General features: G+C 43.7%; 1 protein-coding gene across 2 annotated transcripts in view; it reads left to right on the top strand.

The window, feature by feature from the left end:
* The window catches only part of UROD (uroporphyrinogen decarboxylase), a 183,810-nt gene extending 175,462 nt beyond the window's left edge, over positions 1-8,348 (top strand). For both annotated transcript variants that reach the window (XM_078671761.1, XM_078671760.1), the window contains exons 9-10: positions 6,340-6,406; positions 8,035-8,348. In XM_078671761.1, the coding sequence (XP_078527887.1) occupies positions 6,340-6,406; positions 8,035-8,199 (232 nt within the window). In that variant the 3' untranslated portion in view covers positions 8,200-8,348. The remainder of the gene's footprint in view (positions 1-6,339; positions 6,407-8,034) is intronic.
* The last annotated feature ends 10,749 nt before the right edge of the window (positions 8,349-19,097 follow it).

Below are 19,097 nucleotides of genomic sequence, written 5' to 3'. Positions count from 1 at the left end.
ACCCAAGCCAGGAAAACCGCTGGTGTCTGCTTCGGCCTGCTTCCCACTGCACAGAAAATCCTCCCCCTATTACCACCCCATGCTAGAAAACCCCTCATTCAGGGTCTCATCCTATCTAGACTAAATTACAGTAACACCCTGTATTTAGGCGCCCGGGAGTCTGTCATAAACAAACTCCAACTCGTCCAGAACTCGGCAGCCAGATTGCTCACAGGGAAAAAAAAGCGGTTCTCAGCCAAACCTGCCTTGAGCTCCCTCCACTGGCTCCCAGTCCGGGAGAGAATCACATTTAAGACCCTATGTATAACGCACAAAATCCTCCAGGGCAAAGGCCCCCCCATTCTAAGAATCCTGATTACTCCCTACAAAGCCAACAGAGAGCTAAGATCCGATCACCTCTTCCTAGCAAACACTCACAGAATTAAGAAGGCACGAACAGGTGGACGCCTCTTTCCCTACAACGCCGCAAGGCTCTGGAACTCTCTCCCCCTTAACATTCGCAAAGAAGCCAGCCTACTTAAATTCCGTAAATTCCTAAAAACCAGCCTCTTCCCCTAGGTTACCCCTGCCCCTTAGCCAGCTCCACACACTCCGCGCTGGGACGCCCACGGGTAGCCTCGCGCTTTACAAATCCAATTCCATTCCATAAGATGTAATGTTACAAATCGCTGAACAGTGTCTGTGAGGACCTTGCCCGATACAAACTGGTACCAGCAAAACCAAAATGTGTAGCTTTAACGTGCTAACACGTGCAAGCACTTCATGCACAGATGCTATTCTCGACCTCAAAACTTGGTAGCTGTTGACAGCCTTGGGTGGTGGTTGTTAACATTTTGACTTGTGTGAACCCCCATTGGAACTCTAAGGGAAGTCAGGAACCCTGGTCTATAAGCACTTTCTATGATTTGAACCACAAACCAATAATACAGAAACAAATACAGAATTATTTTATTTAATTCATGACCCAAAAAGTACAACAACAAAAATGTTATTTGAAATATATATAGATTTTCAAAATGTTGTTTTATTTCTAAAAGACAAGGGGATATGCTAGACTTAACCATATCACTTTGTCTCTTTTGCTCCCAAGCCATGCTTTCCTTTTTTCAGCGCATACTAGTTCTTCAATTGAGGCCAAGGGTCGACCTTACTACTCTTTGCTGTAGTTGCACTTCTAAAAAGGATGTGACACCCACTACCGGAGTGTTCAATGTAGGTTGTACCATTGTAGCGTGCTACTGGGGATTCACTTTCCAATCCTCAAAGTGTGAAATATATAGAACAAACAAAGTTGCATTTCCCGATTAAGGGATGTCCCCCTGTGCACTGCTGTCAGCCCCAACTCGTGGGTGAAAATTTGGAACGGAAGTGATCTTCAGTGAAGTCAGTTGTAGGTTGACGTTTATTTACATCAATCAAATAAGTTTGAACATTTTCAATACCATCTGTGGTTGCTAAACAAATCCATTTGAATGTAAGCGTTTTTATACATCAATCCCGATGCATTTTGGGCAGCGATGTGCCCTTCGTCAGGGGGAAACATCTGTGGGTAAAACGAACCCAAACCGCTTACCAGAAGAACACTCCCTGAATGGGTGTCAATTGATGTCATGATAGTGACAAAGGACCTTAACCCACATACTTGGAATAAAAATAAACGATTATTGGATTCTAAGAGAGAAGCTTGACCAAGTGAAAAAAATGCGAGCGACGTGTTGTAGTGAAGTGTTCCTGTGTGATCTGGTGAACAGAACAATTGTGAACGGAATCACAATAAAATCTAGTATTAGCGTATGGTGATCTGATATTAGCATGTTGTGATCAACAAAAAGGATCAATATTCAGTGGTATCAGCTAAACAGTGAAGCATAAAAGAGAGACAGTGAGTCTCAACATGCACATAAAACATGTTTGTAAATCTCAAAATCTTACGGGGTCGTGGCTAATAGCTCATGAATATCTGTGGTCCCCCTGCGAGGACAACAAACAAACCGGTAAACAAACAGGAGGAAGAAAAAACTTGCTAAGCGGTACTTACAGCAGCGTGAAACGTGCAGTTTAATACGGTTCAAAGCCGGTCCTCTGAGTCAGGTAGTGGTGGGTGTGTAGGAGAAGTGCACATTGTATAATGCACACGACGGTCATGTGACCAGGACGTGCTGGTACGTCAGCGGGAAAGGGCTAACTTCAACGGGTGCCATCTTGGAGTGGAACAGAATAGTTGTGCAAGAACCCAAAACTGTGTATGAAAAAGACATTAAACAAACATTCTAATAGAGCGCTCAAGTGTACAAAGTGCAGACTGTGTAAGAAAAAAACGTTACACAAACATTCTAATGGAGCGCTCGAGTGTACAAAGTGCAGACTATAGAAGTGAAACAAGTGTACACAAGCATACAATGTCGCAAATTAATGTAAATAAAAAAAAAATATGAAAATTATGACATCCATAAACATGAAAAGGCTGGTGAGACTTGCAAATGTGAAACAGGCTGTTAGAAAAGCATAAAGACAGTTCATAGATAACAGAAGAATTCCATCCGATCATTCAATCCGTTCGGTTGCATCGTGTCCAGGAAGCGGATCCAATGGTTCTCTCTCTGTAATAGTCTGTTGTTATTGCCAACACCTTCTTTTTTTTGTCCACTACCTCCAGGACCAGGAATTTCAATTGACAGATGTTGTGTTTTTTGTCAAGATATTGAGCAGCTACTGCTTATATAAGGGTTTTGGTGTGTATGTTACTTTTATGTTCTAGAATTAGTGTTCTGATTTTTCTTTTCCCATAAATGAAACTAAAAATACCAACTTGACGTTTAGCCTCCAATTACAAATCGCTTCACACTTACTGAGAGATTTAATTTTAAAATTTTGTGGTTTTTATCTGCATATATTTTGTGAATCCCGGGTTAAGAACTTCTGGTCTAGGTCAACTAGAAGCACAAAGGACATACTGAAAACTTGGCCCTTCCTTAGTCAGAAATCCTCTTTAGTATACAGAGTCTACACATCAGAGCCCCAATTCCCTTTTTTCCAATATCAATTAACCAATATTTACTTCAGTTAATACACCATAAAAAAAATACACCCCTATAAAACAGACCAACAGTTGAAAAAATGTATTAAAGAATACAAAAGCACCAGTCAAGAATAATAGACCGTGCACAATCGTATCTCGTAAGATTTAAAGCTCACATAATGTAAGATGCAACCAAATTTATAAATCTTAAATAGGGGCAAATTTATAAATTTAATTAAATAGGGGCAAATTTATAAATCTTTCACGTAGTGCAGGGCAGTAAGCAAAGTTACTGCGTTGCGTGGAAGGGAGAGAGCAGAATCACTCCATGTTTACGAAGATTTCTGCTGTCTCGTGGTGCTAGCACTCTGAGCAGCCTAGAACTAATGCAGGCACCCTTGCAGCTTAGCGAAAGAGGAAAATGCCTTTGAGGATTGGTTTTCTGCAGGAAGGGACACCTTCCTTAGATGCGTTTTCCTCTTTCTGTATGTACTGCAGAATACAGCACACGTAGAAATATGTGCTGTACTGGGGAAGGCGTAGCATTTCGACTCATTCCCAGATTTCCTAGCTTTTACAAATCTGGGAATACTCCAAAATCCATGGATGGATGCATGGGAACACCCATGCTCCTCCCATGGAACAGCAAAAGCAGCTGCACTATCACATTTTTTTTACAAAGCCAAGCAAATCAGGCCGTGAAGGGCTTTGTAAAGTCACAATAAGCGTTTGCGTCACCTTGCATGATGCAAGGGCGACACAAAGGCTTAGTAAATCTGCCCCATACTTTCCAAGTCGCTTTTTAAGTAAAAACCCTTAGCCTCTCTGCAAGATCTTATATTGTGCTTCCAGAACAGAGGCGGAGGAACTGCTTCCTTGATAACAAAGATCTGGTACAAAATAGCATAACATGTTTGTGTCTTGTCGGCTTCCTATATTTCAGTATATCAAGAATATACAATGGAAATACTGTTAACAGCCAAGCTGAGGCAATAGGTGTATATTTAGGCAGGCAAATGAAGCCTTATGGCATCGTGAGCACATGCGATGCCCTTCCTGCCGGGCGCTCGGCTCCACCCACACTGCTGCATGCTGGTTCCCTGATTAAAGTTACAGGAAAGACTCTGTGATTGTAATGTTTCTGGACAGCACAGCCGGCTTCAAGCTGTCAGCGTATTTTTGTGCATCTGTTAGTCGTGGAGGTTGGCAGCGAGTTGTTGTCGCTGGTCTGTGTTCAGCTCAGTGCTTCGTGCTGGGATTGAGAGTGGGTTCAGGAAGCAGACCACAGGGGGGCCTATGTGTGAATCCTCATGCCAGTGTTTCATTATTATAAGGTTGATAAAATGGGTTTCTTTGAGAAGAAGTAAACCTTTATCAGTATGTGTTACTTAAAAAGGAATGGGTAGTGTGATTACACATGCTCTAACAGGACTTTTACTCCTATTGATTTGATTTAGGTATAAGGTATGAAAGAGTAAGATCAACCCTGCCCGTCTCTAAGCAACTTGTCATGGGACAGATTAATTGTGTTCCTATGCTTCTGCTGCTCTAAGACAGACACTCTGATTGTGCAGAGAGAGGCATTACTAGGTCTGTCCTGGTGAAGTGCACCAGAGAATTTAGGGGCATATTACCAAGGGTGGCGATAGGCAATTATCGACGGTTTAGCGGCCGTTTTCGGCCGCTAAGCGGCGATAATTTTATCGCTCTATTAGCAAGCTGTCGCTAACTGATGTTAGCGACAGCTTTAAGGCGATAGCGAGCGGTTTGGGGCCCGCTTTGCATGTTAGCGATATTTATCGCTAATGACATGCAAAGTGGATGTACCCAACCTGTTAGCGACTGAAAGCAGTCGCTAACGTCGCTATCACCTATTAGCAAGGCTGGCGTAGCGATGGAAATATTCCCGCTATCGCCAAAAACCAACGCCTGCTCAGACCAGTTCTTAGCCATGTTATCCAATGGGAGGTGGATAACATGGCTGAGAGCATTTAGTCGCTAATGCGTGAATATCGCTGTATTCTCAGCGATATTCACGCATTTCGCCGCTATCGCTGGATATTTTAGCACAATGGAGAAAAACGTTGCTAATAGCATGTTTTCTCCGCTAACATATCCAGCGATAGGCAGCGATAAAAAAATTGTTGCTAAGCCTATTTAGCGATAATTATCGCTACTTGTTGGTAATATGCCCCTTAGTGATGGCCAGCCTGGAGTATCGGCCAGAAGCAGAATGAGGCGGGTGTTGGATAGGGATGTCGTATTTTGATTGGAGACAGTGGCCGGTTATATTAAAACCAGGTGAGACGCTGAGGGAAGTCAGTACAAGAGAGACAGAATTAGAGATTCAAATGTACTGTTGGAAAGACAGACACTTAACATTTCCAGGGCTGCTGCAGATCCTGGAGAAGAGCTCTCTCAGTGGGAGAGGCCATTGGGTGGGTGGGAGCACGGGCCTTTGATAACCCGAGCCAGCTGACCTCTGGGTTGGCACTCCCGGAGAGGCAGTGATCTGTTGTAGTGGCCTTCTGTGAGCTCTTTAGGGGTCTAAGTCTTTAAGATGTTGATTCTGCTTCATCCCCTCTGCCTCGTAGCCTGGAATAATAATAATAAGCTGGTATTTGTAAAGCGCAAACTACTCACCCCTAAGGGTCTCAAGGCACTGAGGGCCGTCGTGGAGATTAAGTGAGCTATTGCCCAGAGTCCCATGGTGCTGAGCTGCTGCTGCCGGCACCAGGGATCCAACCGTGAGCCCTGCGGTCTGGAGTCAGCCGCTCTGGTCACTGCACCATACCTCTCACATAATGGATGCCCCAGGATAGAAATGGGTTCTGGGGAGCATTTGGTAGGTAACTGGACTGGGCTGGAATTGAATAGGTCTCTGAAACTCTTATGAGGCCAAAATAGGTTAAAACTGTTCTGAGGTTGACTGAGTTCCTGTTTAGAGGGTATATGGCTTGGCATTTTGAGCCGGACTGTTATTGGCACAGGTGGAAGGCTGATTGGCATATGAGAGCGTCCCGTCTGAGGTAGTGTTGTGGGCACAAATAAAAGGATGGACTGGACTGTGGCACAGTAGAATTACCATACCGGTGGCTAAAATTGATTCAAGCATTCCACCCATCACGTTTTTAGTTTTTCTCTGTTCTGAAGGTAACAGCAGTGCGAATATTTACACTTTGTACCTGTAAATATCTATTTTTCCAGTGGTGTGCGAGCAACCTAGGGTCTCACCGTCTTTGTCAGACAAGGCCATAGACCATAGGAGGACAGTTCTCTGCCCCTTCTACCACACCCAAGAACTTGCGTTTGTATTTCAGGGAGCGCACTGGGAATCGTGCGACGCTACAAGGCAACATGGATCCATGTGCACTCTACGCACCTAAGGTGAGCTCAATTAATTTTAACATGGAAGTTTTTAACAATGCTATAAAAAACTGTGTGTAATGTTCTTTTTACAATCTCGTTGTGTCATTGCTCATCTATAGGAAAATGACATAGCAGTTGTACAGAAATATATTGTTACAGTTGGCATGTGAGTCACAATGCCACTGTCCGAGCCCGATAACTGTGTGAAAAGCAGGAGACTGAGCTCAATTACGACTGCTTTTTAAACAAGCATTGCAAAGCCATTTGGTCTGGGTTTGATGTGGTAACGCAACTAGACTAACATTAGAGCAAGACACTCGAGGTGAAGTAGACCGAGAATGTTTGTTGTTGCGTAGTAGTAGGCGTGGCCAAGATGGCGACCGAGTATGTCGCTCAGCTTTTTGATCCTGCTGTTCTTACCTGCTGACATCTTTTTATTCTCCCTGGCCGCGCTCTGCAGCACCTGAACTGAAAGCCAGAGACCCCGGGGACTGCAGACTGTTGGTTTGCTGCTATCTGGAGGGCCCGATGGGGGCACTGGGTGGACCGCAGCAGGCCCTATCAGAAAAGACAATAGTATCAGCACACGGAACCCTGATCCTGAAACTAGGGAGCATATTTACTAACATTTCATGCAATGCAGCACAACAAGTGAAGTTGTTGCGTTGCAAGATTTTTTGAGAACAGAACTGTGCCATATTTTCAAAGATATGGTGTATTTGTGCTCTCTCCTAGTGCTTGCAAACTTGTGGCTGCCTAGCGTCAACCCAGGCACCCTTGTGTCATATCGCATGGGTGCCTGCATTGTGGTCAGCATACCTTCCTTCACAAAAACTATCCTCTGAGGCTATTTTGCTATACTTCATCTAAAGAGAAAAAAGCGAGGAGGAATAAAGATGTACGGCTTAACAGACGCAAAGCCAAATCAGGATTTGCCTGACGGTAAATCTTAAATTAGTTTTTTGTTTGGGACTGTGCGAAAAAAGTGACGCAACCCCACGGCAACATTTGATTAAATCTGGGCCTAGACCGCCACTTCTGGGTTAGATGACCGTAAGACCTTCCTCACCCTTAACACTGATTTTGACTGGCCATGATTCCTGTTTCCCACAGGCTCCTACAAGCCCCTCTTTCCAGGGCATCCAATTCAGGTGAAGGGTGGACAGGTTAAGGGTGTCTTCCTTGGGCTTGGCAGGTCCAAGTTCTAGAACCGCTCCTCCCAAGTCCTCCTGCAGCCTGCCTCCCTATCCTTCATTTCACTTATCAATCATACTAGATGCATTCCCTTGTGTGTTGGATAGTAAAATCCCACCCCAGCTCTCTGTGTCAGGTTTAAGTCCTGTTTGTGACGCAAACCCAGTGCAGTGTTTTAGTAAATGTGGAGCATAATCTCTCCGCAGCCCTTGCAGAAAACTGCCGCAAGCGACACCTGCCAACATCACCCAAGAGTCCAAGTAATTGGTGAATACTGCACTATACAGAGGGGTCATTCATCATAACACAGTGGTGCTTCGTGATAGGCTCTCTGAACCCCAAACATCCTTTTGTCAGCTAGAATAGCAGTGATCTGTCTCTACTGTCCTGAGCGGTTCGTTGTGTGTTTCTTTTAGCCATGCCTCTCACTCTCTGTAATATTTCCATTGCAGGAGAAGATTGGAGAGATTGTGAAGCAGATGATCGAGGGCTTCGGCACACGGCGCTACATTGCAAACCTTGGTCACGGGCTGTACCCTGACATGGACCCAGAGCACGTGGGGGCATTTGTCGAAGCTGTCCACAAACATTCCAAAAATCTCAATCCAAGCAGCTGATCTGGCCCCACTGGGCAGGCACTGGGGTATCTGGCTGCTAGGATGGGGATGGCTTGATAGGAGGCACAGCCCCACACTGACAAGACCCTGTAATCTGGAAATGACTTGATCATGCTGTGCTAGAAATAAAGAGTTTAATTTGTTTTTGATTTTCAAGTGGTATGATTTATTATTAGCAGGGTGATGTGGAATAGGGGCTGTTTGTACCACAACATAGTTTCTGATGTGTGCCATTCTGTTTCTTTTCCTCTCTCAAGTCCTAAGGCATTCTTTAGAAGGAAAACATTCTGAGGACTTGTTGTTTACCTTGTTCTAGGTCAGCATGTTGGTTATTTTCAGGGAAGAATGCAAAGTTCTGACAAAAGAGGATCGCCACCACCAACGATGGATGAACGAAGAGGAAGTGTGACCTTGTTTTCCTCATGGCCCATCCGGTTACACCTCATTATACTTCATCTAGACATCACAGATGAAGACACTGGAGATCTGGTTACTTGTTAATGGCTTTGCACATTGAACTCAAACCTGGTCCTGAAAACTGCACCATGTAAATGTCCAGTATTTGTAAAGCGCGAACAATTACCCGAGGGTGTCAAGGCACTGAGGGCAGTCGGGAAGAGTAGGCAAGCTATTGCCCAGAGTCACATGGTGCTGGGCTGGTCTGGCGCCGGGGATCGAACCGTGAGCACCCGGGTTACGGAGTCCCCCGTCCTGGCAGCTGCGCCACCCCTCTTCCCTAGGTGTGCAACCCCCCCACATAATAATGTAATCTTCTAAGAAAGGACGCTAAGGCATTCTTCCAGGTGTAGCTGCTTGACATTGTAAACCTGGTTCCCCCCTCCCCAAGCCCCCCTACTCACCCTCCAGTGCATAGTTTATGCTGGGCCTAATAAGATGGGTACTGCTAAAATATTGGTTAGTTTGCTGTGGGCCTGTGTCATCATGTTAACAGATAAAAAGTAATAAATAGCATTTTGAGGGAATAGTGTGACAAATGTGAGTCTGCCAAATGAGCCAGGTATAGTGAATGAAGACATATTGCACAAGTTCTAGGAAACCCAGTTGGGTCTGAGTTTAATGTTCTTAAGCTTATTAAGGCAGACATAAAAAGGAAAGGCAGACTATTGGACGCTCTTGCTTTCAATACAGTCTGGTTTTCTGTTATTTCTAAGGAAAATTTGTAATGAAGGTGCCTTTGCCCACCTACCTGTTGACAGAAACAAGAGGATGGTATTGGTGAAGCTAGACTATACAGAAGGCTTGCTGCATTCATCTATAAAACATTTTTACATCTGATCTAGGTGTCACTTCTAAGAAGCCGTGTGTAGGAGGGGCGGGGCAGGTAACAAAACTTGGGAGAGAGCCTGTTTAAAGCAAGCACTCAATTGGAGGTGAAAAGAATCACCCTAAAAGCCATTAGCATTGGGTGAGAGATGGATAGGGCACTGGATTGAGTCAAAATGTGATTGACAAAGTCACAAAAATGCTGTTCAATGAAAGCTAATGGTTGAAAAGCTCACTGTATGGGGTAGATTTACTTATGTTTGTGTGAGAGCTCATGTGGTACAATGCAATGTTGCACTGTTCTTGCTGGCTTTTATAATGGCTGGTATATAGGCACTCTGTTTCAGCATTAATACAACTAAGCTGGGGCCTGTTCACAAACTGCATTTTGTACTGTATGAAGCAATACATTTCTCATACTAAATACCATTCACTAACCTGTGCGCAAGGGCCTTGACTTCCCCCATCTTTTCTGTACGAAGATGTGTGCACTCGTCTCTCCCACACTTCTACTAAAACATAGGCTTACAAGTGAGAGTGTCCAGCAAATGAAGAATAATTACTACAAAATCGGAGAAATTTTGGGAAACGTTAGGAGGAGCTCAGGAAGGGACAATTTACTACAAACACAGACCGACAAAACAGTAAGTTTTGGTGTTCACAAACGACACTTCTGAAGTTCCCACTGCCCAAAAAGTGACAAAATAGTAGTAAAAGTACCAGCACGAGCCTTGGAATAAGTCAACACTACACCTAGCCATTTGCAGGTACGTCCCATAGAAAATTGAGGCAGGGACTCTGGTGGATTCAGAGAAGGAGATGCTGTAGTTACCAGAATCAAAGCTAAGAGGCAATCGAGGAATTTAAGGTTGACACTGGTTCTGGCTGATTTCTCTTCAACGGTTGGCAAGGCAGGTGGGCCTTGAAGTCCTGTAGGATGTCTTTTCATATAATTAATCATAACGATGCACAGATTCAAATTCAGTCCATGAGATGATTTTCTCACTATGGGCCTGATTCACAGAACTAACTTAAGACAAAATCCTAAACTTACTACTTTTGGTATTCACAGAAGTTAGGATTTTGTCTTAAGACAGACTTAAGACAGAATCCTACTTAAGTCTGTCTTAAGTCTGTCTTAAGACAAAATCCTAACTTCTGTGAATACCAAAAGTAGTAAGTTTAGGATTTTGTCTTAAGTTAGTTCTGTGAATTGGGCCCAAAGTGTTTGTCTTTATTTCTTTGCAGTAGATCATCGGTAGAAACAGTTTGTACAAAATACAGCGAACACCTGTTTCGAGGGACACTTCTCTTTCTCCAGGCTATCTCATAATCTGTGATTTGATAACTTGATATGGTATTGTTGCAAAATATAGAGGTGCATCTGTATGTTTGTATATAAATTGTTGTATTTCTCCCCCACAAGAAGGTATCCGGAGAATCAGTAGTTGTTAGGCGGCAATTCAGTCTATCGCTATAGTGGGCCTGCTCGCTTCCTCAGTTCAAGTGGTTTTCCCGAGACCCCTTTATTAAAGCATCTGAAGATGATGCATCTGCAGAAGAGTGTGAAATACTCACAGCTCATTCCTTTAGATCAGGAATAAAGAGAGTAAATTTGTTGGTGGCGACATCACATAGCCTCCTGGAATGTTCAAGCCATCTTCCTAAGGGGCAGATTTACTACACATTTGCGTTGTGGATGTGCCACTTTTTTCTGGCACAACCACGACACAAAATGTTATGTTATATACAAGGCCACACAAATCAAATCTGATTTTCATGGGATTTTTCCCAAAAAGTAACGTGTTACTTTGCGGTAGGAGGCGTTCCATGGGTGGCCCTTCCTGCAGGGTTATCGCTAAACTTTTTTGCCTTCTCCCCGCAGGTTTGCTGAATTTGGGTTTTTTGGCCTTAGCACTCTGTGCCCTTTGCCACAGCTGACCAGTGCTAAAGTGCTTGTGCGCTCTCTTTAAAACATGGTAGAATTGGCTTACACCCAATTGCCATATTTATTTACTTGTAAGTCCAGAGTAGGGTGGCACTCCCTGGGCCCGATTCACAGAACTAACTTAAGACAAAATCCTAAATTTACCATTTTGGTATTCACAGAAGGCACTTACTCATTTTGGTATTCACAGAAGGCACTTACTCATTTCGGTATTCACAGAAGTTAGGACTCCTAACTTTAGGACTCCTAAATGCCTTCTGTGAATAATGAAAGTCTTAAAATTGGGATTTTTCTCAACTTTACTACTACCAAAATGAGAAAAATCCTAATTCTAAGACTTTCGGTATTCACAGAATGCAATTAGGAGTCCTAAAGTTAGGAGTCCTAAAGTTAGGAGTCCTAACTTCTGTGTATACCGAAATGAGTAAGTGTCTTCTGTGAATACCAAAATGAGTAAGTGCCTTCTGTGAATACCAAAATGGTAGTAAGTTTAGGATTTTGTCTTAAGTTAGTTCTGAGAATCGGGCCCCCTGTGCCCTGACCTGTAAATGAAATGCTACTAGTGGGCCTACAGCATTGGTTGTACCACCCACTTAAGTACCCCTTTAAACATATCTCGTGCCTGCCATTGCAGCCTGTGTGTGCTGTTTTAATCTGCCATTTTGACCTGGCAAAGTAAACCTTTTCCCAGGCCCAAAGCTTGCTTTTAATTAGAGATGTCACCCGAGGGTAAGCCCTGGACAGGGTACAATGTATTTAAAAAGTTTAACATGTCCTGTTGCGCAAAAATCTTAAATTTGTTTTTCACTACTGGAAGGCCTATTTCTCCCATAGGATAACATTGGAATTACCTTTTATTTGTGTAATTTCCAAATGGGAAAAGGGAACCAGTTCAAGTTTGGTGTCTGGAATCCTAATTTAAAATCCTAACTTATGGTGAAGTCAGATTTTAAATTACAATTCTAAAAATGCCACTTTTTGTATGTTGCCATTTTTTTTTTTTTTGCCTTAGTCATCTGGTCCCTGCAGCCTGTTTCTGGGTCACATTACTTGGTGTAGGTGATAGTTGGGCTCTGTCTATTCCTTCTAGAAAGCCACATACAATGGGGAGCTTATGTGTGACTGGATGGGTCCCTGGCAGGAAGAGAGGGAGGAGCTGGTCCCAGCCCCACTTACACCTGAATATGCTGTGTCCTGTTGCCACACACTTGAATATGCTGTGTCCTGTTTTCACATGAAGGACTGCATACACCTTTTAGTTAGTCTGGAGCCAAGGCCAGGAAGGCAAGGCATCTGTGCACTTCAAAGGCAAGTCTCTAGAAGCTTCTCCCTCTTCAAAGGCACAAATGTATATAAATGCTGGGCCTCAGACACCAACTCTTCATTACACTTTTGGACCTTTGGCTAGCTACAGTGAGTTCCTGCCCCCAAAGTGGTTCCTCTCCGGTCCTAGTGTGGTTCAATGAGCTGAAATCAATCATTTGGGCTCTTCATGACCGGGCCTGTTCTCATTGAGACCTCGTTGCTCACACCGTAATCCAGCAAAAGCTCTGTCATCCCGACTGTTCGAGCATTGACCACTTGTGAGGCCTGCCAGCTCAAAGCTCCCGCGACACCGGACGACTCTTCACTCTATGGTGACAGCCTACTGTGACACAGTCCTTGCTCTTCGCGGCCCTCTTCAATGTGAACGGGACTCTTGGCACAGACTTGAGAAGGTAAACTTCAATGGGCCTAAATTGGTGACTATTTGACCTGTTCTCCATCGCGGTCTGCCTGAAAGTGTGACCTTGACTCGGCCAAGCACTACCAGATATCCGAGTTAGCACTTCGTATTTTCTTGTGCTATTTTCACTAGATTCTTCAAAAATTCATGACTCTGGTTCTATTGATTTAATTTTTGCGGTTTTGGTCTTGTTTTATTGATTAAAGTTTACTCTATTTTTCTAACTTTGTGTGGGATATTTTTTGTGTGGTGTTTACACCATTTAACTGTTTAAGGTGTTGCACAGATACTTTACACATTGCCTCTAAGTTAGGCCTGACTGCTTTGTGCCAAGCTTCTAAATGGTTGAGCACAGGTTAATTTGGGGTTGGCTTGGGCCTCACCCGGACAAGGATTGTGTTTGCTGCTTGACAAGGGATCATATCCCAGTCAACCAGTAACCTGGGGGCATATTATCAAGGACCGGTGTTAAAATTACCACCATTTTATTGGCAGGAAACTGTCGATAAAACGGCGATAATGGGCTTGATAATACACCCTTGTTAATTCCCATAGAAGCCCATGTTCTGATGGTAACATGGGCTTCTATGGGAATTAACAAGGGCGTATTATCAAGCACATTAGCGCCGTTTTATCGTCCGTTTCCTGCCAATAAAACGGCGATAATTTTAACACCGGTCCTTGATAATATGCCCCTCAGTTTCTTGCAACATCACCATACATCGAACTGTGGATTTTCAGCACATTCCCAGATTTAGAAAAGCTTGTAAACCTGTGAACTTGACAAAGAGCTACGCCTCACTGAAGCTGGTGTGATGAGGAGAGAGATCTTTATTACTCCTTGTTACATCATCTTTCTATACATGCTGAATTTTACAACACACATAAGAGGAATATGCATCTAAAGATTGTTTTTGTAAAGTAAGGTGCCCCTTCTTGCACAAAAACAATCCTGCCTATAACCTCGGCACCTGCAGGTAGAAGGGTGCCTGCGTTGGTACTCGGCCGCCTCAACTGTGCCAGTGCTAGAAGACCGCATAAATGCACTATCTTAGTTGATATGGTTCATTTCTGCTGTCTCCCGTTCATGCCATGCAGCACAGCAACTTTGCTTGCTGGCTTGCGTTGGCTGACAAATTAGTAAATCTACCCCTAGAACTAGTCTTAGAATCTGATGCAAGTCTTTGGGGCTGGGGCACCAGATGTGGCAGTCACTCGACTACAGGAGGATGTTCCAGGTTGTCATTGCACATAAACTGATCAGAGCTTCTTGCAGGTTCCTTTGCAATTCGAAGTATGGTTTAAAAATAAAAAAATAAAACATCAGTAAAGTGTGTGGTCCTTTGTCAGATGGACAACCTTACAGTGGTCAGGTACATAGACTGGGAGGAATAAGATAAAGGATGCTTGCTGAATGCAAAACTTCAGTTCTGCCGGGGATTTCCTTGGTAGCAGAATGCCTGCTGGATACATGCAAAATATTTGCGAAATGGTATTCGAGGAACCTATACAACAACAGTGAGTAGTGCCTGAACACTCAGATATTCAATACCCTTAACAAGGAGCGGAGTCCTTTTAACATAGATCTTTTAACTTCACGGTTTACAGCTCAGCTAAGGAAATACTTCAGTGGGAGACCAGATCCCGAGGATACCTTTCTCCAGAAATGGTCTGGGTTTATTATTTTTTTGTTTTTGTTTGGTTTTTTTTTTTGTCCCCTCATTTGCCCGACACTCGTTCCAAGAAAATAGCCAACCACCTTACTTGTCCATGAGAAAGAGACCAAAAAGAAAATGATCCCATCCGGCACCCGGACAGACATACCAAATTGGCGGGAGGTACTTTCAGGAAGATCTTACTCCTTTAGGGCTAAGAAATGGTCTGATGTCGAAATCTGTATGCTTTTCCACCTTTTGTCATTGTGAGCAAGTAGATTATTATTTTTTTTTACTTTTTCATTTTAAATGTATTTTCCATTACAGTAGCCATTATATTAATACAGGTATGTATCAATTGAGAAACATCTTCGATACATGTAGAGACCACAATCAACAAATCGTTTCCTATGCTACCAATCCTAGTATTAAATTGCACAACTGTAGGGCTTACATATTTGTCGCTTAAACAATGTATATTGGAGTAGAGTATTTAATTACATATCCTTTACCTTTAACAGTTTTCCTCCCCAATGTGTATCATTTTAATTCTCCGTTCCTCCCTGCTGAGATAGAGAGGCATGTCTGGCCGCCAGTGCATCCCTCCCAATGTTCTCCTCTACATTTTTGACAGTCGCAGCCTTATGTCTGAAATATGACTGGTATGGTTCCCAAATAGCACGTGGTCTGCAGCCTGTTGGTCTAAGGGCATTGTCATTTTCAGATTGAGTATTACAATAGGATAGGTCGGTGAGCCACTCTTAAAGTGTAGGCAGTGGACCTTTCATCCAACGCATAGCTACCCTGCGTTTTGCAAGTAACATACCTAATGCAGCCAGTCTGTGGGAGGCCCAAGGCACCCCCTTGCTGTAACCCAACAGAGCCACAAAGGGTGTGATATCTAAGGGGGGTCTCCGCTATGTCCTGCAATGCATCAATCACTGTTGCCCAAAACCTGGACACACCCATGACTAAAGTTAGCGCCAGCCATTCTGCACCTCATACAGTTGTCGTCCTACCTGAGGCCGCATCTACGCATTCGCACTGGGGTATAATAAACTCTGTGGATGTACTTAAAATTAATTAAACTGTGTCTGCCGTTTGCGAAACAGACTTTGTGAACGCATAGCAGCATGACCACTGTTCTTCTATGTCCATGCCTAGTTATTCCTGGCATACTTTCATCTGGCTCGGTTTACCATCTTTTCGTGCAAGTGTATATAATGTTGCAATTCCTCTCTGTGGGGTCTGAGTTTTCAGGAGATATGTCAGTGAAGTAAACTCCAGAGGTACTGTCATACTATCACCCAATTGGGCACGTAATGCCGGTCTAATTCTATAATAGTGGTATCTAAGTAGCGGAGAAGGATTAGGAGCGGCTGTCTAAATCTGCTCCCAGGTGCGGACTTCACCATTTATGAACAAATACCCAACACTCTCTTTGGGCAGATTTATGTCGGACTTGCGGCAGTTTTGCGCCACCGTTGCGTCAAATCATTATGGGACAATATTCTAGAATGCAATGAATATTATAGTATGCAATATCAAAACATTCCTCAAGGGGCAGGCTCTTGGGCTCAGCTGAGAGCTAATACTATAATATTCCCTGCACTCTAGAATCTTGTCCCATAATGCTTTGCAGGGCCTTTGGTTGGGTTTGTATTTTTGCCCATAACTGCTTGGGGTGGTCCTAGGAGGATGAGACCACCACTGAATCGTTCAGCATTATATTCTCTTTGTTTTCAATGCATCTGCCTGCCCTCCCCTAGGTTAGAGGTGACCCTAAAATCATCACCTCTCTCATTGGCTGGTATTTTTCAAAGTTCACTTTTGTGAATTCGTTATATGGTTTTTAGCATCTAAAGGTAAAGTTGCTTTACCAAAGGGTTGTGGGTGCAGTAGCTACCCCCGTAGCGGAGTAAGGCCCATGGTTAGTAAAAAGTAGAAAACCGAGAACTCCCACCCCAATTTATAAAAATATAGATAATGCTTCTAGTGCCAAAAAGTGCCAAACGCAGGTATCTGGTCACACTAGACTGGGTCAAAGTCGACATTTAAGGCAGACTGAGATGGAACGTGGGTCAGAATTCAGGCCCAAGGGGCATATTATCAAGGGCCTTATCGCCGCTTTAGCAGGACTTTTTCCCCTAAAGCGGCGATAATTTCATCGCCCTATTAGCAAGCTGTCGCTAACAGCAGTTAGCGACAGTTTGTAGGCGAAAGCGAGCGTTTGGGGCCCGCTTTGCATGTCCACGATATTTATCGCCAATGACATGCAAAGTGGGCGTACCCAACCTGTTAGCGACTGAAAGCAGTCGCGTAACATTGCTATCCCCTTTTATCAATGCAGGCACAGCGATAAAAAAATGTGCGCTAATCGCGGACATTGCCAAAAACAAATGCCTGCTCAGACCACTTCTTAACCTGTATATCCAATGGGAGTTCGATATTCAGGTTATGACCCTATTGGCGTTAATGCCTGAATACTGCTGGATTTCCAGCGATATTCACGCATTGAGCCGCTATCGCCGGATATTTTATCGCATTTGAGATAAAAGTTGCTAATAGCACGTTATCTCTGCGATAAAATCCTGCAATACACGGCGATTAAAAAAATATCGCTAAGCTCATTTAGCGAATAATATCGCTAGTTGTTGATAATATGCCCCCAAGTTTGTCCCAGTGGAAAGTTTACCTTCTGACTTAGCTGTTTTTCAGGAGAAAAGTCGTCATTGCCGGGTCGGCTTAAGGCTGGATCCGAAGGAGGGTTAGTCAACATCAGCCGGCTTAAGGCTGGATCCGAAGGAGGGCTAGTCAACATCAGCTGGCTAAAGCGCAGAACCTCATTGGTATCCTAGTCTGCAGTGGGAATTTTGAGACTCCCAACGTGGAAAGTGGGAAAACTGAGCAGGTGAAGTTTAAGGTTGCGGCCCCAGAAGGAGTCATCATCGTTTGGATGATGCTCGGCGTTGGTCCCGGTGAAGCCCCCTACATTCAGACTATAAACCTTTTCTGGAAGTCAGGATCCTTTCACTGGGGGAAACCAGCTAGTTGAGTTTGATTGGCAGTTTGACGTTGGCGATCTGGTGGTTGCCCCTGCTTCGTTTTGCATAAGGTTTTTAAGTGTTCAGTCTTGGAATTTTGGAGGGGGTAGAGAACAAGGAAACAGACAATGTTCCAGGAACGTTTGGACACCTTTTGGGGGGTTAGGACTCAATTTCCCAAAACCCACCAGCAGGATGCAGGGCAAATCTAGTTGAAATCGGTCAGCTGGGATCAGCAGAGATTTGAGCTTCTTGCACCTATTGAGTACTTTCACGAACTAGCTCTTGGAGTCCACTCTTCTGTCCTCTGTACACGTGGGGAACAGACCCAGCCCTTGCGACTTCTATCAGAAAATGCAGTACATTCTCAGTTTTCCATAGGTCTAGAGGTGTTGTGAAGAGGGTCCTGAGAGCCTGTGAGTCGGGAATCTCTTGGCCACTCCCTATCAAATGGGTTAAAAGTAACCCTGGGCATAGTTTGCTGCCACTGTGTACTTTTCTGTACTGTGCAAAAATTTCAAAATAATTGCAAAAAGCTTCCTGTACAAGACCATCCATCTTTATATGCTAAAGTGCATATAGTACTTACATATTTCCATCTTTAAATGCTAAAATGCATATAGTACTTTCACAATGGTGAAACTGAAAAATAAGCAAGCAGTGATGATTTTGGGATCCCCCCTAACCTAGGGAGAGTACCAAACAGATGCCTTGAAAACAAAAAAGCACATCTTATCGAACGATTTAGTTGTGGTCCCATCCTCTTAGGAAAAACCCAAACACAGTTATTGTCAAAAAAAATTCTCAACTAAAGGCCCTGCAAAGCATTATGGGATGAGATTAGCAGTGGGCAGTGAATATTATATAGTATACAATATCAAAAGAATTCTAGCTGCAGTTCAACTGGTGGTTTCTAGATGTCCCTCACGAGTCAAATGGAAATGCTTGATGAAAGGGTTTCAATGGTTTTGCATTTGACTCGTGAGGGACATCTAGAGACGACCAGTGGAACTGCAGCTTGATGTAAGAATAATTTCAATGCTTTGCATTTGACTCGTGAGGGACATTTAGTAACAACTAGGTGAACTGCAGCTCTTTGTAGAATTATTTTGATATCGGATACTATAATATTCACTGCCACTGCTAATCTCGTCCCATAATGCTTTGCAGGGCCTTTGGTTGGGATTGTTTTTTGCCAATAACTGTGCTTGGGGTGGTCCTAAAATGATGGGATCACCACT

Source organism: Lissotriton helveticus, chromosome 1_2, assembly GCF_964261635.1.
Source record: "Lissotriton helveticus chromosome 1_2, aLisHel1.1, whole genome shotgun sequence".
NCBI classification, from domain to species: Eukaryota; Metazoa; Chordata; class Amphibia; order Caudata; family Salamandridae; genus Lissotriton; species Lissotriton helveticus.
The sequence above is the reverse complement of the archived record's forward strand: the minus strand, read 5'-3'. Positions and strand labels throughout refer to the sequence as shown.